The following is a 25,555-nucleotide window of genomic DNA, read 5'->3' on the forward strand; positions in this document are numbered from 1 at the left end:
TCCAGCATCCATTGCTGCCCATTGTCATAGGAAGGTGTGTGGGCTGCTGGTCATCTTGAGAACCACATGTCACCTTGCCAACCACCTAACCTTGCCAACTATCTATCACCTTGCCAACCAGCTGTCACCTTGCCAACTATCTATCACCTTGCCAACCAGCTGCCACCTTGCCAACCAGCTGTCATGGCTGACATGGATCCTTGGCTGTCAGTCACTGGACCAGCCATGTTGTCTGTGTGTTGAATGCCCCTTTAAGACATGGATCCTTGGCTGTCAGTCACTGGAACCAGCCATGTTGTCTGTGTGGAAAGCCCCTTTAAGACATGGATCCTTGGCTGTCAGTCACTGGAACCAGCCATGTTGTCTGTGTGGAAAACCCCTTTAAGACATGGGTCCTAACCTGCCAGTTACTGATATCAGCCATGTTGTCTGTGTGGAACGCCCCTTTAAGACATGGATCCTTGGCTGTCAGTCACTGGAACCAGCCATGTTGTCTGTGTGGAACGCCCCTTTAAGACATGGATCCTTGGCTGTCAGTCACTGGTGTCAGCCATGTCTGTGTGGAACGTCCCTTTAAGATATGGGCTCCTGAGCTGCCAATCACTGGGACCAGCCATGTTGTCTATGTGGAATACCCCTTTAAGACACGGTCTAGGTCTTCTCCTCAAAGTAGTCCAAGTGCTGATGCTTAAGTACCTAGGAGGAAACATACATGCCATCTCTCATAAGTCATTAGACAAATTTTGCGATTCTGCAATCACAGATACATTTTCTGCAACTTGCAGAAATATTGCAAATTTGCCTTTTTACATCAATCAACACACTAATTTTCATGTTTTTCTATCAAATTTTGCACTTGAATATGCCAATACATTTAACAAGCAATTCAAACATACAAAATATGAATCCTACAATAAAACCAAATTTTCACTTTTAAACAATGTTATGTTATTATGACTACGGTATATAAAGTATGTTTATATCTGACCATAAATAAATATCAGTGACACTATGCACATTTGCATGATGTTATGTCTCATGATAATTGTTTATAATGACATTTTGTAGTATCATTTCGTTTCAGATTAGGATTTGAGTTTTTGAAAAATGAGTTTGTATTAATTTTTTAGGGAGAAATGGTTGTTTTTACTGCAGAAGTTTGATAATTTGACTACAGAATTCTCCTGAGACCGATTCCTACATGTCATCATTCTTACAATAATATTTTGGCCGACTCATGAAATAACTTGTCATATTTTTAACTTGTATTTCTTTATTAGACTCATTTTTGGTAATCCTTACCAAAACCACTTGAACGTAATAAACATTTCAATAGAAACATAATGAGCCACCTTTTCTTTAAACACCTATAATTGTGTGATTTAATTCCATGACCCTCCCCGAACCCCCCTCCTTCCATCCTCATTATTATCTCCCTGCCCCTTCCTCCCCAAAATGATAAATACATTTGCTGAGAGGCGGTCAGGTAGCCTAGTGGTTTAAGTGTTCGCTCGTCATGCCGAAGACCTGGGTTCGATTCCCAACATGGGTACAATGTGTGAAGCCCATTTCTGGTATCTCCCACCGTGTTATTGGTGGAATATTGCTAAAAGCGGCGTTAAACCATACTCACTCACTCACACAATTGCTACAAGTATTAGTCTTCGGACATTGATGCACTGTGCAAGGGAGGCAACTCCTCTCTACAGCTAAACATCCAGGATATTTTACTGGTGTTAATCTGGTAATAGATCAAAAGAACCCAAATCAAAACCTATCACTAACTTTGCTATGAACCACAGTGCCAATCATCACGCTATTTAGGTATCACCATAGTGACGCTGAGGAGTATTGTCGTACGAGGTAGTATATAGAAGTCTTGTTTCAGCCATTGCTGATATGTCAGCAGACGATAAAACGTAAGATGACTCGCTTCCATGTTTACATTGGTCAGATTCTGCGCCAAAGCCGTTTACATCGCATGCAAAAACAAACTGAGATCGAACTTAAGTTCTGAGTTAAAAACTCAGCTGAGGTTTTTTTTCAATCTCAGTTTGAGATTTGAGTAAAAACTTAAGTTTGCTTTGAGAAATCAGGGCCAGGTTAATTTTTGTATTCAGAAATCTACCCGGTCCAATTTTGGTCAACAGAAATTAGGACCGGGACGAGTCCAATTTGCTACTCAGGTACCCGATCGCCTATTACCGGACATATAATATGCACTCGTGTTATATGTTTGTTGAAATTCTGCATTCACTAATTCTGTGTTTATTTTCTTTGTTTTCACAGACCTAGTCCTAAATATTTACAAGGTCAATTTTAGTTTGTAATAAATCATAAATATTATCTAGTGTGTGGTTGCTATCTTTCTCAGAAAGGAAATCCATGCGGACAACGTGAGTTAGTTTAATACCAAACCGGTTTCAGAACGGGTGAGTGAGTGAGTATGGTTTTACGCTGCTTTTAGCAATATTCCAGCAACATCACGGCGGGGGACACCAGAAATGGGCTTCACACTGTACCCATGTCAGGAATCGAACCTGGGCCTTCGGTGTGACGAGCAAACGCTTTAACCAGTAGGCTACCCGATGCCCCGTTTCAGAATGGGGGTTGACATGCCCATTGTTAGCACTGCCTGGTAAAGTACATTTCTGTATCCGAGTTCTACCTTGGGTAGATTTATTTACTACATCATACGACAAACACCCCTTCAGAACAAACTGGCAGTACATACAATACAAGGTCTCTCTAATAGCACATGTTGATGTTACTCAGATTAAATCTTGGGGCAATACAAGTAAACGTTCTTACCGTAAATGTAATTGTAAATGGTTGGTCAGGCTATCACAAGTACAGCTATTATTGACGAAAGAAATGGAGAAACATTGGCAGGTGCCCAAACTCCTCACAGCGATAGTCCGTTTGCGGAGCTCTCTATACTATCGCTGCCACCAGTCAAACCTCCCCACTGTGATAGGTCGCCCTAACCATGCTTGGAGTTGAACTCCCAACCGAATGACCGTTATGTTTACAAACAAGTGACGGCTGTTGTCACGCCAAATACACTTACTGCTGATAAATTACTTTTTTTGTTTGTCAATTTGAATTTCTATTTCATTAAAACCATCATCTTTAACTGACATAGTAAGAATGTAAGGGAGAAGTCGGTTGATATTCCGTTAGTCTGCAATCTCGAACCAATCTCATAATTAAAACAACAAAGTAAATTCATCTGGAAAACATGGTCAGTCATAAACCTTTTCAAAATGATGGCAAAAGTATAAACGTTACTACATATGGGGTTAGAGGACAAGTTTCAAGATTCTTGTAATGGCCACACCCACACTGGTGGCAGCGATGTTACCGAGAGTGTAACGAAGGTGTCACACGCTGGGAAGGAACTTGGCAGGTGCCTTACAAAGGGAGGTAACTCACTTCATGTCCCCAGCTGACCCAATCTGGCCACAAGTTCCGGGCAAACAGCTCCAGACAGGCTGGTGTTGTCGGTAGGTACTCCGCCAGAACATCTGCCACAATACACAGGTAATAATACAGGTAATAATCACTTACATGTCACATGCTTCAGTTCTAATGATGACATATTTTACAATTAGGCGATAAATTCAACCCACTGTCTCAGATTCCAACGTGTTAAAAGTATCACATCTGTGTTCAAATAGAAATGACAATTGGTATCTCCATTCTACCATGACAAAATCAACTCTGTGCTGACCAAGGAAGAGATGGATGATGTGGTTACGTCTGTGTCCAATATTTTCAGGGGGTTGAATGTTTAATTTCATACGTTTTATTCTAGAATGTCAAGGGCTGGCTAAAATGATCGATAATCGGAAATATCATCGATGAGAAGAAATAGAAACGATAATCGATATGAAAATTGTGTCATTGATATCTTACATAACTATTGTGATGAAATAAATTTTTAAGTTACCGAAGCAGACTTTTTTTTGTGCAGGGGCAAAGACGGAAAGCAAGTGATTTGTTATACCTTAAATGTCCACAAAGTATAAATGTGTCACCAGTGAAGTGAAATATGATGTTTTGTCTCTGGGCTTTTTGTATATTTGCTGAAAGTAACTTCTCTGATATTTATCGATAATTGATCAATGTTTGGTTAACGATTATCGATCTCTAAGATCTACATCGATAGCAAGCACTAAACATGTAATTGTATAATTTGTTCTACGATGATGCCAAGGCAAGTGATAAGTCTCCATGTTGAGGTGATAACAAGTGTGGATCCTGACGTCAGAGTGTTCAGGTTACAATAAAGCAATGCATAGATGGATGCTGAGGTTCACTGAGAAGAAATCGTTATAACGTGAATCTATAACATTGTGAGTGAGTTGGGTTTAACGCCGCTTTTAACATTATTCCAGTTATATCACGGCGTGTCAGCTTAATGTGGGAGGAAAGCCCAAAGTGATGCAGGTCTAAGACGTTTACCACTTCAGTGAAACCCACAATCACGAGTATGGTGCTGACAAACCTAGAAACATAATCGGGGTGAACTGGGATTCAAACCCACAATCATAGGTTTCGGGCGTGCCAAAGGGACGCAACTCTGCACAGCGAATCGCAGCGCCTTAGACGACTGGGCCACCCGTGCCCCCTGAATCTACAACAGGGTGCGTGACTTATTAACAATTCAATAAACTGACTTTAATCATGGCCACTGACCTTGAAGTGGGGGTTTCTTGGAGTGAAGACTGCAAGGCACACTGAGGATCACACGATTGTCTGGCAGATCTGAAATGTTACCCTCTGATAGGTTACCATGGGTAACATGAGAGTTGTTACCCTTTGATGACTGCAGAAGACTTGAGCTGTCATTTTCCTTGACTTTGGCAACATACTGGTCAATCACACCAGAGTCATCTACTCTTGATGAAGCCAACAGGTCCTGGTCTGACGTATCTGAGTTATCTGCCCTTGATGTGATTGAGACGGATGTGTGTTGATCATAATGAGGTGAACTAACACCCTTCACAGAGAGAGACTCCACAAAACTTGAGCTGTGACCTGAAGTGTCTGGAGGACCCTGTTTTTCCTGAGTTGTCTCCCCTCCCTTCCTCACCAATCGGCCGAGGAGCAGAGTTTCATATGGTTTCTTTGTCGGGGAGGCAATATCACAGACCATGGTCCCATCCAGTGTCACCTGTAACCACAGACGAGGAAATATCCTGTACATCTCCTGGAACTGTACAATATGTTTCTAATGTGACCCGTTAGTCAGGTGTCTGATGTTTGTCTGTTTGTTTGATGTTTAACGCCACCCTCAGCAATATTCCAGCTATATGACGGTGGTCTGTAAATAATTGGGTCTGGACCAGACATTCCAGTGATTGAAATCATAAGCATCAATACACGCAATTGGGATACGATGACATGCATCAACCAAGTCAGCGAGCCTGACCACCTGATACTGTTAGTCACCTCTTTCAACATGGATTGCTGAAGACCTATTCTAACCGGGATCTTCATGGGTAGGTGTCTGATGTGACCAGTTGGCCAGGTGTCTGATGTGACCAGTTGGTCAGGTGTCTGATGTGACCAGTTGGCCAGGTGTCTGATGTGACCAGTAGGCCAGGTGTCTGATGTGACCAGTAGGCCGGGGATCTGATGTGGCCAGTTGGCCAGGTGTCTGATGTGGCCAGTAAGCCAGGTGTCTGATGTGACCAGTGTCTGATGTGGCCAGTAAGCCAGGTGTCTGATGTGACCAGTTGGCCAGGTGTCTTATGTTACCAGTTGGCCAGGTGTCTGATGTGACCAGTTGGCCAGGTGTCTGATGTGACCAGTGTCTGATATGGCCAGTTGGCCAGGTGTCTGATATGGCCAGTTGGCCAGGTGTCTAATGTGACCAGTTGGCCAGGTGTCTAATGTGACCAGTTGGCCAGGTGTCTGATGTGACCAGTTGGCCAGGGGTCTGATGTGACCAGTTGGCCAGGTGTCTGATGTGACCAGTAAGCCAGGTGTCTGATGTGACCAGTAAGCCAGGTGTCTGATGTGACCAGTAAGCCAGGTGTCTGATGTGCCCAGTAAGCCAGGGGTCTGATGTGACCAGTAAGCCGGGTGTCTGATGTGGCCAGAAAGCCAGGGGTCTGATGTGACCAGTAAGCCAGGGGTCTGATGTGACCAGTAAGCCAGGGGTCTGATGTGACCAGTAGGCTAGGTGTCTGATGTGACCAGTTGGCCAGGTGTCTGATGTGACCAGTAAGCCAGGTGTCTGATGTGACCAGTTGGCCAGGTGTCTGATGTGACCAGTAAGCCAGGTGTCTGATGTGACCAGTAGGCCAGGTGTCTGATGTGACCAGTTGGCCAGGTGTCTGACGTCCTTACCTTCACCCAGTGCCACTGCATGACCTGCTGGACGCCCCAACATGGCAGCAGTTGGTCTTGTACAAATGAAGTAAGGCGAGGCTTGTTTGTGACCCACACGACAATGAGACAGGAGGGTGAGGCCAAGTCAGCTACTGGCAGCCGAAGCAGGGACTCCTCCTCCAGACTGTAGTAGCTGGTGACAGAATGAATGAGTGAGTGAGTGAGTGAGTGAGTGAGTGAGTGAGTGAGAGAACGAATGAGTGACAGAACGAATGAGTGAGTGAGTGAGTGAGTGAGAAAGAGTCTGTGAGTGACTGAACGAGTAAAAGTGAGAGAAAGAAAGTCATCTATACAATCATAATAATCTAACTTGTCATTAGTTCAATTCCTTAAAGCATGTATGTAAAGCTGGTATTTCAAGCTTCCAGAAGTCACTGTGTCATGTGGATGCTAGATCTTAGTACTGGGCCCCTTTGCCAAAGTCTCACAACTGAGATGTGGGACAACACGCAGGAATGTAGGCCCAGACTATCTTGGCCCAATGTTTACATTTGATGGTGATTCTGTACGGGCATATATGGGCATATATGGGCATATACAGGCATATAGGGTCCTATACAGGCATATACTGGCATATAGGGGCATATACTGGCATATAGGGGCATATACAGGCATATAGGGGCCTATACAGGCATATAGGGGCATATACTGGCATATAGGGGCATATATGGGCCTATACAGGCATATAGGGGCATATACTGGCATATAGGGGCATATACTAGCATAGACAGGCATAGACAGGCATAGACAGGCATATACAGGCATATACGGGCGTGTGAGTTGATCAGTTTCTTTTTTCTATTTCTTACTAAAGTTTTGTTGGAACATTAACATTAATATGATTTTCGGATTCCTGGTGTCTCATACCTCCTCTTCCTCTTCACGGACTTATTCTGCCACGGAGGGTCGACAACGATCAAGTCATACCCACCTGGAACTAACGCAACAATCATTTCTAGGTTATTTAAAAAATGAAGGGCCAAAATCCCATACAGCATATTCTATTACCATTTGATGCCAGTGACAGTATAAAAGCACTAGCAGCAGTAGGCATGATAGAAGTGTTTTCTTTTCTTTGTTGTTGAAAGCAGCACTAAGCAACATTCCAGGTGTTTGATGGGTCACATAACAATTTTGTTTCTAATTGTAGTGAATATAATCTATAAACCCTTTAGAAGAGATAGGCACTTGGGCCAACTTATGTCATCAGAAAAAATGATTAAATGTCAAATCAATACACATAAAACGCCCCTTCCCTACAAAAATATATCTCAGTCTTGAGAAGTATCTCCTTGTTGTAAGTCTTGAGCAGGTTCAAACGTTTATTCAGGAATGTTAGTCATGCATAGCATTTAAGATGGCTGACCCCAGCGAGCACATGTGTTGTACCCCTTGTGAAGTTCAATGAGTGTGACGCACCTTGCATGTGAAGAGTTACCTCCCCTACACCACTGTGTGCCTGTTCAGCCAATAGACCACACTCTTAGATAAGCATGCAAACTTTTATTGACGTAACCTCATCAGTTTGTGAGAAAGTGCATCCTCCATGAAATGGAGAAGGCTAAGTTGAAAAGCAGGAGCAGGGGCCCTAATTAATGTCACCAACTTTTGAACTCATTTGAGATCATGATCTGCACCACAAAGTTTACAATCACGTCACACTACTGAATGACGTGATTTGTGGAATTTTGTTGCAAGATCCACGGGTGAAACAATGCCATGTGACATTAGGTTAGTAATGGATTTGCTGGGGTCATTGAGTGTGCATAAGCTCCTCTCAGTGATCTATCTTCTCAGGCAATGTCGTTGAATAAGCCAAGAGATGTTGAGAGTTTTCGATGTTTGTTAGTGTAACTTGTTCCAACAGTACATAAGCATGAGCTTTGGTACTACACAATGTGTAATACAGCTGTATGTTTATTAAACAGGTGATCTCTTCACAGGCAAGTAATAAATACAAAATGTCTTATTCTTTAAATCTTTTCCCACTATTCCCCCTGACCTTGTAAAGTGTTGGAGTTCTGCAGCAGCTGGTTGAAGTCAGACATGACGAATGACGACCGAGGTGGAATTAGGTAGTGGTGACCATCAAGACACATGACAACAGGATTATCTCCCTTGTATGTCACTCTCCGGTGAAAGACGTCTGCCATGCTGAGTGCTGTCAAACATAAAGGCCAATATCAACAATTGATGTCAGCGTTGACACTGCACAGCAAGGAACCTTGACTCGACCTTATTCAACATTAAAACAGAATGCAAACTCGTTTGTGAAGTTTGACAAACTGGTGGCAAGAAATAGAATCGGCTTCTATTCTCACCAATACGTTGGTCAACATTTTAGTGTTTTCAAACTTGATTTTGATGGGTGAATGGTTGTCAAATGTATGTTCGTCACAACCAATCAGATTCTGCTTTGATATCACATGATTTTTACTTACGACTGTAACAAAATAGTGTCGGCATTTGAGACAAGTGAAGAGGCACCAAGCAGCATCAAAACACATTTGTTGTGATAAATACAAGTTGGCAAATAACAACAACAACAACAACATCAAATATAATAAAAGACACCAGGAGATGACACACTCCCCGATCTGGTGCAATGCAGAGATGGAATATGGCTTTCTGTACCCCATTTTTGGTTCATCGCCATTGGACACCTTCAGTTCAGTGAAGAAAAAAATAATCCTGTTTAGTATTTTTCAATATCCCAAATCATCCAAAGGCACCCTTTCACCAAGAGAATGTATAGCTATTACAACTAGAAATATTCATTTGCAGTATTGGTCATCTTGTCGTTTTGAATACATAAAAAATAAAAAAGCAAAATTGCAAATCATTAAAAGGCACCAGCTTATCTGTTAAGCAAATGTCAACAAGAAATATTCAACAGCTTAACGGAAACAGAAAACATTTTTCAAAATGGTGGATGGGGGTAAATTAATAGGTCTTCAAATCCACAAGCCAGCCTTTAGTCAATCTAGACAACTACTTCAAACAATAGACTAGGAGCTTTCTGTTAAAATATGAGTACCTGCTCCACTGTCATTGATGAGATGTGGAGACTGCCATGAGTTCTCTCCCTTAGACCATGACTCGGCCACCTCAGCCAGCCTATCCCCTGGTCCAGCTAGACTTGCTGCTAGTCTGGCAGCAGTGTTGTTGTTGCTAGGGACTCCCTTCCTCTCCAGCAGATGTCTGTGTTGACGAGCAGCGGCAACTAGTGCCTTGTGAGCTGATGACAGTCTCTCAACAAGCTTCAAAACAGAGAGATGACACTGTAGCTCACTTTGATCCTTTGCACTTTGTCAATATACCATATTTGACGTAATAAGAGCCCAGGATGCTCTAAAAATTAGAAATAGGGGGCTCTTATTAGAATATTGTTTTGGTGAAGAAAAAAAACAGAGTTGAAAGATAAATTTCGTGGTTTATGCTGACAGACTGAAATGTTTATATACGACCGATATATTTTTCCAGAATTTAATTGCCCATAATTAAGGGTGCATATAACACGAGCGTGTATTATACGCGAATAAATAAGTCTTTTGTACATTGACCAATTGGAAGGGGTGCTAATTGGGATTGTTCACTAGCCAATATATTAGCAAATATCGCAGTGGACGCTTATTAGTGTGGGGCGCTTATTACGTCAAATATGGTAATTTTGTTTCAATTACAATATGTATTGTTGCTAATGAACAAGCCAGGGCTTCATCTTCAACTGTACACTGGCATCAGAGATATTTACACTAAACCCCCGGGTGCCATTGTACAAAACAACCTTAGCGCTATATTAAGGTATGGGGGTACCATTACCTTAGCGCTAAGATCCCTTTGTACAACGCACCCCTGGTGGCTAAAAGTGTTTGCATTTCGTAAGTCTATGTTAAGGTATGGGAGTTATGATTCCCTTAGCGCTAAGATCCCTTTGTACAACGCACCCCTGGTGGCTAAAAGTGTTCGCATTTCGTAAGTCTATGTTAAGATATGGGAGTTATGATCACCTTAGCGCTAAGATCCCTATGTACAATGCACCCCTGGTGGCTAAAAGTGTTCGCATTTCGTAAGTCTATGTTAAGGTATGGGAGTTATGATCACCTTAGTGCTAAGATCCCTTTGCAGAACGCACCCCTGGTGGCTAAAAGTGTTCGCAATTCGTAAGTCTATGTTAAGATATGGGAGTTATGATCACCTTAGCGCTAAGACTCCATTGTACAACGCACCCCTGGTGGCTAAAAGTGTTCGCATTTCGTAAGTCTATGTTAAGGTATGGGAGTTATGATCACCTTAGTGCTAAGATCCCTTTGCAGAACGCACCCCTGGTGGCCCAAAGTGTTCGCAATTCGTAAGTCTATGTTAAGATATGGGAGTTATGATCACCTTAGCGCTAAGACCCCATTGTACAACGCACCCCTGGTGGCTAAAAGTGTTCGCATTTCGTAAGTCTATGTTAAGGTATGGGAGTTATGATCACCTTAGCGCTAAGACCCCATTGAACAACGCACCCCTGGTGGCTAAAAGTGTTCGCATTTCGTAAGTCTATGTTAAGATATGGGAGTTATGATCACCTTAGCGCTAAGACCCCATTGTACAACGCACCCCTGGTGGCTAAAAGTGTTCGCATTTCGTAAGTCTATGTTAAGGTATGGGAGTTATGATCACCTTAGCGCTAAGACCCCATTGTACAACGCACCCCTGGTGGCTAAAAGTGTTTGCATTTCGTAAGTCTATGTTAAGATATGGGAGTTATGATCACCTTAGCGCTAAGACCCCTTTGTACAACGCACCCCTGGTGGCTATAAGTGTTCGCATTTCGTAAGTCTATGTTAAGGTATGGGAGTTATGATCACCTTAGCGCTAAGATCCCTTTGTACAACGACACCGTGGACCTTACCTGTATTTCTTAAATTACACTGGAAATGATTTGGTCATCAGCTTATATACTCATCTGAGAACAATGACGTTCCCTGGTTTTGATAAGAATTTATAAAAGATCCACTTTGATACAATTCAGACATTTCCCTCTAAACAATTTACCCGAACACATCCCAGCATCACCATCGTCACCACCAAAACAAATAGGTAACGCACTGTAATCCCATGTATAACGACCTATACGTATGATAACGACCAGATCATATGATTTCTCATGTCACATTATTCTCTTTCACCAGAATTAACAGTGAGTGAGTGAGTTAGGTTTATCACTGCTTTTAACAGTATTCCAGTTACGGTATATCGCGGCTTGTCAGCTTAATGTGGTGGGAGGAAAGTCCGAAGTGATGCAGGTCTCAGACGTTTACCACTTTGGTGAAACCCATGTGCACGGGTATGATGCTGACAAACCTAGAAACATAATCGGGGCGAACCGGGATTCGAACCCACGATCATAGGTTTCTGGCATGCCCAAGGGACGCAACTCTGTACAGTGAATTGCGGCGCCTCAGACGACAGGGCCACCCGAGCCCCCCAGAATTAACAGACTAGAGGAGACGTGATATGGTTGGGGGGGGGGGGGGGGGGCATATAAAGTGTGAGTTAGGATAAATATATGAATATACAATTTATTATTTTAAAAAATCAAATTTTTAAACTATCCTACCTCACACTATGCACTTATCTCATGGTTGGATGGTTTAGCACAGATACCCTTGTGACTACAACCATAGACATACACAAGGAAGCTGGTGCTAAACAGCGAAATAAACATAATATCTGAAACACTGCCTTGTGTCGTAAAAGACCATAACGTGAAATGAATAGTGTGAGATGGGAAAAGTTAAAGAAATTTGGAATTTCTTAAATCCAATTTGGGAATTTTTAATGACATTTGCTGCAGACTTGGAGCAGGTCTAGATAAATCACTGACAAACCTCGCTGGAGCTGATGACACAAAGACTGGACACAACATCACTTGATCAGGAAGTACAAACCTCTTTTGATTCGCTGGTATCACCGCCATGGCTCATGTCTAGTATCCTCCGCTGCAATCATCGAGAGATACTTAATAATAATAATAATAATAATAAGTGCATTTATAATGCGCCAGATTCCATTCACCAAGTGGATGCTCATAGCGCTACAATTGTGTTTACTCAACGTTACATCTCGGTGTCACAAACTCAATATGTATTCTTACATGTATCAGTAACCATGGTAACATAAGAGTTGATATAAATATTGATATTTCTCCATTTTTTGCAACTTAAAGGGGAAGTGTACACGCAAAAATCACTTTCTTTCTTTTTCTAAACAAAACGCAATTTTAGAATTAGTTAGTATCTGTGTTTGAAAATATACACTCATTTTTTTTCACAGTGAAAGTAGGAAGCTCACAATAGTGTGAAAGTGATATGCCGTTGTGAGGCCTTCGTTTTACGAGCGAAATAGGCCTGAGTTATTCCCCTTAGATTATGACGTAATTGGTGCCAATTCAACTGGGTCCCTGTCTATTCTCAACGCAAAAGTTATCAAGGACCAGTTTGCGGTAAAACAACATGGTCTACGACACACTCCGGCGCAGTGGTGACTCAGCATAACACAATTCTGGCTGGCATCTGAGAGTGCTAGAATCACAAAACTGTACCTACACCACGTGAAGCGGCTCTAACAAAGCATGATGACGTCATAATGTTTATCAATTGGCACCAATGACGTCATATTGCAAGGGGCATAAGCCATGGTGTTTTTGTTATGGAAATAGAACACTTGGTAAATGTGAAAAATGTAAATCGTTTTAGTGCAATAAATATGTTAATTAAATATGATGTTTTTATATTTTGGTCTATGACACTTCTATGTTAACACTTTTAATGTGGAAAAAGTACAAGAAAAAATGGTTCATTTCCGTGTGAACTTGCCCTTTAAGAACATCATGCTTGACAATGATTGAACCATCTTCCTGAGGTAAGGGCGTTAAGTTATAATAAAAGTCGAGTTTCCACCCTGGTAGCATTAGACTGGAGTTACATTTTGGCTCGACTCATGTGTCTATGCATAGCCCAATCAAAATCGTGTAACGAACTAGACATCCTGTTCGTAAACAACATGGGTTTAAACGCGCAGATTTCGGTCAAATGCAGGATTTGCAAAGCATGTGTACTGCCATGTTTTTAATTAAAGTGCTCAAGTGATTTTATGCACTTCACGGGATAACACCCGTTTTATTACAATAAAGAGTATCGATCAGAACGTCTTGACTGGGCACCACATTTTGTCTTAAGTAAATACATGTGATATGAGACATGGAATCTGATTGGTCAATAGCAAGGACATAGAAGGGACTTAACCTGTAATAGGCACTGGTGGCGAGCCTGGAAATTCCAGCCTAGTTTGGTAAGGGTGGAAACTGGACTTATATATTGAATTAACTCCCTTGCCTCAGGAACATGTCAAGCTCCTCACAGCGATAGCTCATTCGCGGAGCTCTCTATACTATAGCTGCCACCAGTCAAAACTCCCCACTGTGATAGGTGGTCACAACCATGCTTGGAGTATAAACGTTACTATGTTTGGGGTCAGAGGGCAAATTTCAAGATTCTTGTATTGGCCGCGCCCATAATGGTTACCAGAGTGTAACCAAGGTGTCACGCGATGGGAAGGAACTTGAAGAACATGTGCGATTGAAACTGCAGATCTGGATAATCTGTGCAGTTGTTAACAGTCGGGGTGGGAGGTTGGCTGGTGAGTTTAAGCATGGCGTCCACACCGATTATTCTTAAGTTGGTTTAAATTAGTTTAGTAGAAGTTACTGCACCTTTCTCTTCTTTGTCTGTGGAGTCTGCTGCGTCTCCTGGAACTTGTGCCACTTCTCAAACTGGGAATCCATCATGAAGGGACACTGCATATCAAACATGGCTGACTTGAGGCTGTAGTGTGGGGTGGTCTGGTGGCCTGTATAGGCCACGTCCACTGCCAGTAGATGGTCAATGAACCAGCCCATCTCGGTCTTACACACCACGGTCATGGCTGGTGGTTCAGTCTTTAGCCGCCTGGGAACTCCCACCTCTACAGGATGGCATCTGGAATACAGCCGAGATGATTCACATGTGTGATGACTTGTTGGAGACCAAACTTGGCCAACTGACAATCCCAGCAAGTTTGATTAGTTTGTTGTTTGTTTAACGCCGCACTCACCAATATTCCAGCAAAATGATGGCGGTCTGATAAAAAAACAAATAATAAGTGAGTCTGGACCAGACAGTGAATGACATCATGAGCATCAATCCACGCAGTTGGAGCCTGACCACCTGATCCTGTTAGTCACCTCTTACGACAAGCATAGTCACCTTTTACGGCTAGAATGGGTTGCTGAAGTCCTATTCTACCCCAGATCTTCAGTTTGATTCAACTGTGTTACATTTAACAGTCTAACAGGTACAAATTACCCTACTCACTTAGAGGCAGTGTCTCCATAACAACGCTAAGACATTGATAGGATACCAGGTGGTGGAGCACATTTACCCTCTTAACTTTGGTTAGTTTGTTGTTTTACGCCGCACTCAGCAATATTCCAGCTATATGACGGCGGTCTGTAAATAATCGAGTCTGGACCAGACAATCCAGTGATTAATATCATGAGCATCGATCCACGCAATTGGGATCGATGACATGCATCAACCAAGTCAGCGAGCTTGACCACCCGATCCCGTCAGTCGCCTTTTACGACAAGCATAGTCACCTTTTACGGCAAGTATGGGTTGGTGAAGACCTATTCTACCGTGGATCTTCACGGGTCCCCTCTTAACTAAATGATACAATGCATGACATGTATATATACATAAACAAATTATTTCAGTTTTATTTGTTTGTTGTTTAACCCCGCAATCAGCTATATGCCAGCGGTCTGTTAATAATCAAGTTTGAGCCAGACAATCCAGTGATTGACATCATGCTCATCAATCCACTCAATTGGGATACGATGACATGCATCAACCAAGTCGAGTCTGATCACCTGATCCCATTAATCGCTCCTTAACAACAAGCATGATTTGCTGAAGATCAGTTTTAACCCGGATCTCCACAGGTCACAAATTATTTCAACAGGGTTATAGCTAAAATGGTACTGCATTAGAACGAATTGGAAAAAACGTTACTTGATATATTCCGATATACCCCCTTCACCTGTTCACTGGCAAGTAGCTGAGGTTGTCATCGTCGAATGACTGATGATACGAGATATGTCGTTTCATGCATAATTCCGACCGCCATCACAACCCTAGTAATTGCTCCATCAAACCTCTAAAGTCAGATTTCGCGGGACAACCTAAATTTAGCTGTCACCAGCTGATTGCCACTTCCTCACATGCTGTTTCCGGCTGGTCGTACTTCAATGTAACGTTTAACGTCCCCACAGTAGTCATCATTGAAGCCCAGTGTCTGGTGCACCATTCAATGGCTTCATTGGTCGACCACTTCACGGAACATCGGACCACGTAATAGAGTACGATCACGAACAGGGAAGTGAATGAACTTAATTTTGCGGGACTTTTGAAACATCTGAGACGAACCCCAAGAGCGGGTTTCTACACGCAATGACAACTACTGAACTGCATGCTATTTGGACAGAACATTGTCAAGGCATTCGCGTAAGTCCACAAGTAGCAGACAAATGGTGGACAACTCTTGTACAGAAATATACAGAAGTACAGCGGCATTATCACACACTTGACCACATTGCAGACATGTTTGTGCTCTACGATAGCTGGAATCAACGATTAATGAACTCCAACGCAGTCGCATTGGCAATATTCTTCCATGAGTGAGTTGGCCTTGTGTTGTAGCTAGTTTTTAAAAAATGCAGATATATTCACCAGGACCCGGTATCGAAATACCAGTAGGTTATGGAGATCGGTGGTAATCGCAAACTAAATATCGATCAGTTATCGATAACAATCGGAGAAGTAACTTGAGCAAATATGCAAGTAAGACATATTCCACGGCAATGGTTAGCAATGACACATTTATGCATGGATTACTTTGTGGACATTTGAAATATAATGAAAACATTTGCTTTCTGGTCTTTGACAATTGACATTATTGACAATAACAAGCCAGTTTCAATAAATATAAACTTTTTTTCATCACCATAGTTTATGTAAGTTACTTATTGATGACAACAATTTCATATCGATACTCGTTACTAATTTCTTCTCATCTACGATAATTCCGATTATCAATCTTTTTAGCCTCTATATTTAGATACTCGATCCCAGTTTGAGTATAGTATTGACTAAAAATAGACTCAACTTGGTAAGACAAGACTGCTAGTCAACTGTTTTCTCTCAGAAAACATACTGTAGTTATTTTACATAAATAGAGGATAATTGAGAAATTTCAAACAATGGTAATCGACACTAACACTATATTCCTGCAAGTAATTATCTGTCCTCGAACCCGAAAGAGCTGTGTTAGACCACTAAGCATGGTAAGGTGTATTTTAAATGATTCTATTCAGTTTTAAGTTATGTCACCTTTTGCAGAGCAAGACTATTTTTGACATAATGATGTTGAATAACAATTGTCTCTTTCAGCGTTGTGTATGATCCTAAGTCTTCATGCAATGAACAAGACAGTATACAGATGTTCAGAGTCTTTGCCCTTGAAGCTGAATTAGTAAGTGTTATATGAATGTATTAGGGCAGGGACAAGTCCAAATCTACTACCCCCTGGCCATATTACCCGACCCTACCTGGGTATACCCGCTGTGGGTCTCAAGAGTTGGGTACAAAATGTCCAATTGGGAATTGTTTTTCTGGATCTATGGCAAAAACTATTTATGTAGTGTATTGTCATTGTGATTAGTGCTATAGTAAATAGTACCAGCTAGCTCATGCTATGACGTAGCTGATGACGTCAGCGCAGACTGATGTACTGACGCCATGATGAAAATATAAACCCATGATCGTATTCCAGCATTTGTGTTATAGATACGTAGATAGTTTAATTTGAGAACTAAAGGAAATACATCACATTGGCGACGAGGATGGGATCAGGATGCGTTCACAGTAATGGGGGAATTCAGGATGAAGTGTTCTGATAGGAATGCTTAGTGCGGGCGTCAGTACATCGGTCATTAATACATGTACATGTATTAAACGATCTGATGATGCTGAAGTTGACTGAAGCTTTATCTTTACTCAAACATATAAGAGTGAGAAGGAATGCATGCATTCATTTGTCAGAAAGTAATGCTAATGTTAGCGACTTGAATTGTGACCATGGGGTTATATTGTTATTGTCATTTATGTTTCTTCTTTGAGTGGCATTTAGAAGTTGGAATGGTAACTGAGACAAAATTGTTATGGATGAGCAACTTCTTTATTAGAATTGGGCGCCATTTCGGTGTAGATTCTATCATTTGCTTGATAACTGTGTTAGAATCTACACCGAAACGTCTTTATTAGAATTGGGTGACGTTTTGTTGTAGATTCTATCATTTGCTTGATAACGGTGTTAGAATCTACAACGAAACGTCGCCCAATTCTAATAAAGAAGTTGCTCATCCATAACAATTTTGTCTTAGTTATTTATGTGACTAACCATGGGTCTGGGTAGTCCTGTGGGTAACCATGTCCTACGCAGAACCCACCCACCTGACCTGATCGAGTACCGGAGTTACTTGTCCCTGTCCAAGAACATATGCTGATACAATACTACAGTCTGTGAACTGGGTGAGATTAAGGGGCTGAGGGGTGTCATGGATAAATGACACAGCAAAAAAGGGGCGTTGCTCAAAATTATCAGAACAATAGGGAGGGGCATGAAAAAATAACACCGTTCTATTTTTTTAAATAAAAAAGTTATAACTTTCAACATTAATTAGGGATGGTCTTTTATTATAGGGGGGAAAGGTACATGAAGAAATGTTACATAAAATGTGGGAGTCGGCAAAATATGATGAAGCTCTATGATCTATCACACCTATCCCCTTTCAAAAGGATTTTGATTTTTCTGTTTTGTAGAATGCAGATCTTGTAGATGCAACGATACAACTGATAGATGCAACCATCACTCATTTGTCAAATGTTGCCGATGACAACAGAGACCTCAAGTTTTTCCTGGATTTTGATATGGCAGTGCTAGGTCGACCAGCTGATGGTGTGTAACAAGATTTCTATCATCATATAATGAAATCATGTATATCAATTTAGTAACTTCACGTCTTTATCAGGAACCTACTTTCTCCTCGTGTTTGTTCAACCAGGTTTGTTTGTTCATTTGTTTGTTGTTTAACGCTGGACTCAGCAATATTCCATCTATATGACACCGGTCTGTAAATAATCGTGTCTGTACCAGACAATCCAGTGATTGACAACGTGAGCATCGATCCAGACAATTAGGATACGATAACATGCATCAATGAAATCAGTGAGCCTGACCAACCGATCCCGTTATAGCATAGTTGCCTTTTAGGGCAAGCATGGGTTACTAAAGACCTATTCTACCCCGGATCTTCACGGGTGCTTAATGTTTTGAGACTGACACACTAAACCTTTGTTTACACGTCTGACAGGACACAACATGTTCAATCAACCCAAGATATACAACAGTACAAGTACCCTGACAGAACACAATAGGAATAACAGGAAGCTCCCGGGTGGATCAACCGGTCTACCGTGACACCCTATGGACATACCGTCTTCAAGAGACATGTCCCTTCCTTCAGTCCGCCGATGCACCCAAACAGACCTGCAAACATGTAGCATGTAGCGTTTGTATATTCTATATGTTAAATCCTTTCATTAGTTTTGGTTTTGAGCAAAAAATTTATCGATAGGAATGTGAGTTGGGTTTAACGCCGCTTTTCACAGTATTCCAGCTATATCACGGCGTGTCAGCTTAATGTGGGAGGAAAGCCCGAAGTGATGCAGGTCTAAGACGTTTACCACTTCAGTGAAACCCATGAGCATGGGTATGGTGCTGACAAACCTAGAAACATAATCGGGGCGAACCTGGATTCGAACCCACAATCATAGGTTTCTGGTGTAGCCAAGGGATGCAACTCTGCACAGTGAATTGCGGCGCCTTAGACGACTGGGCCACCCGTGCCCCCCCGATAGGAAAGTGCTGCCCTGTAGTTTATCATCAGTCCAATCAGGTTGAAATATACAGAACAAAAAAGTTAGAGATCATGAAATATGTTTATGCTCTGCACACATTTATAGAAGCCTTCATTTAAAAAATGCATCCCCCAAAATACTCATGATCCCTTACTTCTTTGTGCAGTATATCTTGCAGTTGATCATCAGTCCAGTCAGGTTGGGCTTAATCAGTTTTGTCTGTACTTTGGTATGAACAGTTTTCATTAGAAAAGTACCGGTAAGGTAAAAATTGTTATGAACCATCGTCCTTTTTTCTTCTCTCAAATGTTTTTTTCTCAACAATCCTTGATCAACTCACTGCCACAGGATGAATACTACTATAATGACTTTGCCATAAATGATAATTTTGAGTAAAATATATTTTGAAAACAGCTCGCTCATGGTTTGGCAATGGTACTTGCCTGGCAGCGATAGCTGCATAGAAACATGGGTTGCTTGGCAACGGTAGTTGCAGGGCAGCAGGCGCTGCATCGGTAAGCAACATGGGTTGCTTGGCAACGGTAGTTGCAGGGCAGCAGGCTCTGCATCGGTAAGCAACATGGGTTGCTTGGCAACGGTTGTTGCAGGGCAGCGGTTGCTGCAGTTGGGGTTGCTTAACAGGGGTTAAGCTCATTTCTGCAGTCCACCAGTACCTCCACATCCGAGACCATTTCATCCAATAATATCTCTTGTCTTAATTTGAAGTTCCACCATCATGCCTGATAGCGGAGCCTGTCATAATGGAGCCATGTCCTTATATAATATCATATTAAATTATTATCTATGCCTTAATAATTAAATTTTCGTTGTGTTCCTTGTAACTCCTGCATTCTGATTAGCTGAATTGGTCACGTGTTATTGCATTCATTTCCCAATGAATGTAAAAAATTAAGCCACGCCCACAGAAGCGGACTACTTTTATAACTACGTATGGAATGTCCGGGAATCCCAATATGACAGACAAGTGAATTCCCTTTCTGATCACGTGTATCGTCATACACAGGACATTTAGGGAAATTCTTGCATTTTCATTAACCCAAACAACCCTTTGAGACCGAAGCTATAACTGAAACTACTGATATTTTGTATGTGCATTTTACTTTGATTTTTAATGTATTACTTGCTAAACTATAATTATATGGAATGTTGTATAAATGTTACACAATGATAACTTATAAAAGCTCTTGCTGTGGATCAAATTATTATATGAAAACTCATCATACCGTATTCCACGTAATAAGCGCCCCGCTCTAATAAGTGCCCACGGCATTTTTTTGCTAATATATTGGCTAGTGAACAATCCCAATTAGCACCACTTCCGATTGATCAATGTACACAATACTTATTTATTTGCGTATAATACGCACTTTTGTGTTATATGCACCCTTAATTATGAGCAATTAAATTCTGCAAAAATGTATCTCTCGTATTAAAATATTTCAGGCTGTCGGCATAAACCACAAAATCTATCTTTCAACTCTGTTTTTTTTTTCACCAAAGTAATATTTTAATAAGAGCCCCCTATTTCTAATTTTGAGAGCGCCCTGGGCGCTTATTACGTTGAATACGGTAAATGTTATATCATGATAGAACAATGGCTAGCTACTGTTGACCACTGACCTGTCTGTCGTAGTTTTACTGTGATAATTGGTAACCTTGTTATCTTGCTGTCAGTTTCCTTACCTCTATCCTGTTGCCATGGTTACTAAAATGATTTATCCCAATTCTAAGGTACAAAAATATTTTCCATGTGAGATGGACAGTCACTCACAATAATATAGGTTTATTTATTTTATTATTAAAAATACATGATATTGTCAATTCTTTACTTATTTTGGTGTGTGAATACACTTTTTGTCAGTTGTAAAATTGTGGAAAAAAACTGACCTGCCGACATGAATTAATATTTGACAGAAGCCCTTCATATTACTTCACATTTCTGATTTCTGCTATCTGGGCAGTTCTGTCATAGTTGAATTTGATGATATCAATGACATCATGATGTTATTTGTTTAGAGAAATTTGATTGTGCCAGTGTTAGTCAGGGACAAGAATTGATATTTTCCTTTTCAGCTGAAACTTATTTGCAATGGAGCGGTATTGGGGGTATTTATGGAGAAGCCATCAGATTTTAACAAAATTGTGGTAACGAAAATTTGTGGATACAGGAAGATTCTCACCCCTGGTAACTGGAAATTACCAATAACTGTTTGTGGTCACCACCGATTTACATGTGTTTTCTGATGTGCTGGTGCTATAGGCGTCTGGAAGGAATATATATTCTGTATCGTCAGAAATAATTAAAATGGTTCATTTATCTCAACACTGCCTGAACGACAACGTAGGCAAACTGTTGAAAGTAAGGATGTTTTGTTTCTTCAAGGGGTACCTGGGACATGGGGGAGCTTGTTTGGCTTGGCGGCTTCTGTAATATGTTTGTGTTAACTAGTACTGTACTGTCCAGGTTACCGTGACTACGCTGGTCAGATACAGAGGGAGTACTGTCACCTGGACACAGAAACATTCAACACCAAGAGAGCTCAGGTAACCTACACTTTAATACATAGAAATACAATACACTTTACTACATAGAAATACAATAATAGTAGTATTGTGTTATGTGAAAGCATGACATTGGTTCCCACAGCCCAGTATGAAGACAAACCCAGAAAACTAACCAGGTTTGAAGACTAACTAGCTATGTTCGAAGACTAACTAGCCATGCTCAATGACTAACTAGCCATGTTCAATGATTATCTAGCCATGCTCAATGACTAACTAGCCATGTTCAATGACTATCTAGCCATGCTCAATGACTATTTAGCCATGTTCAATGGCTAACTAGCCATGTTCAATGACTAACTAGCCATGTTCAATGACTATCTAGCCATGTACAAAGACTAACTACCCATGCTCAAAGACTAACTAGCCATGTTCAATGACTATCTCGCCATGCTCAAAGACTAATTAGCCATGTTCAATGAATATCTAGTAGGGCTGGGACGGGTAACTCAGGTACTCGGGTCGGGTAGGTCCTTAGTAGGACCCGAGTACCCACAGGACTACCCGGACCCGTGGTTAGTCACGTGATATACTGTTTGATGCCAAAAACTCACTATAGCTTATTGGTTCCACCACAAGTCGCTAATGTTCGCATTTCTTTCTGACGATGCACACATTCCTTTTGGCTGGTGTATGTTTTAGTAAAGGTAAAACTTCAGTCAACTTCAGTGTATTGATTGTTTGATACAAGAATCAAAATAGTTTTGGCCAGGGCTGCAATAAAACAATTCCCAATCAGACATTTTGTTCCCAACTCTTGAGACCTGCAGTGGGTACCCGGTAGGGCCGGGTAATAGGGGGTCGGGTACCCGGGTAGTAAATTTTTGACTCGTCCCAGCCCTACTAACTAGCCATATTCAATGACTATCCAGCCATTCTCAATGACTAACTAGCCATGTTCAATGACTATCCAGCCATGCTCAATGACTAACTAGCCATATTCAATGACTAACTAGCCATGTTCAATGACTAACTAGCCATGTTCAATGACTAACTAGCCATGTTCAATGACTAACTAGCCATGTTCAATGACTAACTAGCCATGCGCAATGACTAACTAGCCATGCTCAATGACTATCTAGCCATGCTCAATGACTAACTAGCCATGTTCAATGACTATCTAGCCATGTTCAATGACTAACTAGCCATGTTCAATGACTAACTAGCCATGTTCAATGACTATCAAACCATGCTCAATGACTATCTAGCCATGTTCAATGACTATCAAGCCATGCTCAATGACTAACTAGCCATGTTCAATGACTATCAAGCCATGATCAATGACTATCTAGCCGTGTTCAATGACTATCAAGCCATGCTCAATGACTAACTAGCCGTGTTCAATGACTATCAAGCCATGCTCAATGACTAACTAGCCATGCTCAATGACTATCTAGCCATGCTCAATGACTAACTAGCCATGTTCAATGACTATCTAGCCATGTTCAATGACTAACTAGTCATGCTCAATGACTAACTAGCCATGTTCAATGACTAACTAGCCATGTTCAATGACTATCAAGCCATGATCAATGACTATCTAGCCATGTTCAATGACTATCTAGCCATGTTCAATGACTAACTAGATCGGGTGGTAAGACTTGCTGATCTCCCAATTGCATGGATCGATGTTCATGATGTCAATCACTAGATTGTCTGGTCCAGACTCAATTATTTACAGACCGTCACGAAGCTGGAATGTTGCTGAATGTGGCGTTAAACAACAAACAAACAAATACATAGAATTTGTCTATAGCTGTTACTCTAGATTTGTCGAAATCATTTCATCTTGTGGTTTCATTATATATCGTATATATTTATGTTTAGTTTCCTTCAATAAAGGAAGTATGCAAAATAATATTTTGTTTTCAACCCACTCAAACATTGTCTGGGACGCATGTCAGTCATTATTGTATTCAAGTCAGCTATGAACAGATGTCACTACTGGCAGGTACTGGATTACTATATCAAAATGTTGGTGCAGGATGTTGTCCAGCTGGTGTAACTGATGTTTTTGTTTTAATACTGGATGAAGATCCGGGGTTGAATAGGTTTTCAGCAACCCATGCTTGCTTTAACTGGCGACTATGCTTGTCGTAAGAGGCAGCTAACAACATTAGGTCAGGCCCGCTTACTTGGTTGATGCATGTCATCATATCCCAGTTGCGTGGATCAATGCTTATGATATCAATCACTAGATTGTCTGGTCAAGACTCAATTATTTACAAACCACTGTCATATAGCGGGAATATTACTGAGTGCAGCGTTAAACAACAAACGAACACATTTAATACTGCAATGACATAATGTGTCATGGATGTAACATGTTACTATTTGTGCTGTTATGAAGATTGCAGAAAAATCTTTGACATTAATGCTAGTCCACTACCATGAGACTACTAAATTGTGTTGAGGACAGGTTAAAAATCCAGTGATGGTAGTCCTCATCGAAAAGTATTGTTTGAGGGCTATAACTCTGAAGCAGTTCTCGATGCATTAATTTTGCTTTATTTTGGAACTGAATAAAACTAATAGAAAATGTAAACATAGTAAACATTATACGTCTCGTTCAAGATGACCAGCTACACACTTTAGGACTAGTGAAATAAGGCTTACACTAGTCCTCTGGCCAAGTCTTAAAAAGGAATTTCTAAGGCATATAAACATAAGGCACATGGTGCATGTTGTGTGTTTGTCAGTTTGTGGACTAACACTTAGTCAATGAAAACATGTCTTTAATATATTTCATTTTTTTCTTCTTCGAAAGAACCTTTCCTCTTCTGCTGTCTTCATATGTGGATTCAAGCAAACTAGACTTGGTTAGTTTGATCTAGACTTGCCCAGGCTCTTAGTAAATTAAAATACCTCAGAAATATAAATTCCAGTCATGGTGCAGGACTAGTCAGTTTAAAGCAATCCTTGGTATCGCCTTCATGCTGCAGGTCCTACAGAACTTCCTCACTAGGGAACACATCTTCTCCACAGAAGAGTTCACACAGTTGTATGAAGAACAAGCACGGACCAACATTGCAAGGGAGATCACTCTTCTTCAGTCACAATCTACTTGAGCAGCTATTACTGGAACTTTTTCAATAGCAGAAGTATATCGATAATGAAATAGCAGAAGTATATCGATAATGACTGTGATAGTGAATCCTGATTCATCGTCTGATGCAGTTTAGTTTTATCTGAACTTGAAGTCTGTAAGTCTGTATGGCTTGTAAGCTATCATGTTTATAAGGCTTAACAAAATATAAGAATCGGTTCTCAGGCAATGACTTTGGAAATATAGTAAAGGTGGGCGGTGTTTTTTTTTGCTTGTTCAAACTAGTATGTAACCAAATAAACAGTTGTGTACAATCAACCTGGGAAACAACCTCCCAATAAAAACAATCATACAAACTCCTATCGCCGCATGTAAAGGGAAGTAACTGCGTGCTATGTTGGATCACATATTTTTTAAGTATAAATATTTTATATATTTTTTTAAAAATGCAAATAAA

General features: G+C 41.0%; 2 protein-coding genes across 2 annotated transcripts; one reads left to right on the forward strand and one right to left on the reverse strand.

The window, feature by feature from the left end:
* Window positions 1-575: 575 nt before the first annotated feature.
* On the reverse strand, window positions 576-15,699 carry LOC139480127 (N(6)-adenine-specific methyltransferase METTL4-like). The gene is made up of 10 exons (XM_071263156.1): window positions 15,532-15,699; window positions 14,165-14,429; window positions 12,342-12,392; window positions 9,440-9,662; window positions 8,405-8,563; window positions 7,270-7,339; window positions 6,361-6,535; window positions 4,702-5,179; window positions 3,436-3,527; window positions 576-696 (listed from the first exon to the last, which is right to left on the reverse strand). Exons 1-10 carry the CDS (start codon window positions 15,597-15,599, stop codon window positions 652-654), a joined length of 1,626 nt encoding a protein of 541 aa, XP_071119257.1. The 5' UTR covers window positions 15,600-15,699; the 3' UTR covers window positions 576-651.
* A 214-nt stretch (window positions 15,700-15,913) lies between these two features.
* LOC139480416 (uncharacterized) lies at window positions 15,914-25,120 on the forward strand. Its single transcript, XM_071263484.1, has 5 exons — window positions 15,914-16,168; window positions 16,941-17,022; window positions 18,372-18,507; window positions 21,955-22,034; window positions 24,995-25,120. Exons 1-5 carry the CDS (start codon window positions 15,942-15,944, stop codon window positions 25,118-25,120), a joined length of 651 nt encoding a protein of 216 aa, XP_071119585.1. The 5' UTR covers window positions 15,914-15,941.
* Window positions 25,121-25,555: the final 435 nt, after the last annotated feature.

This window comes from Haliotis cracherodii, unplaced genomic scaffold, assembly GCF_022045235.1.
Source record: "Haliotis cracherodii isolate W230 unplaced genomic scaffold, xgHalCrac1.p SCAF_4, whole genome shotgun sequence".
Lineage (NCBI taxonomy): Eukaryota > Metazoa > Mollusca > Gastropoda > Lepetellida > Haliotidae > Haliotis > Haliotis cracherodii.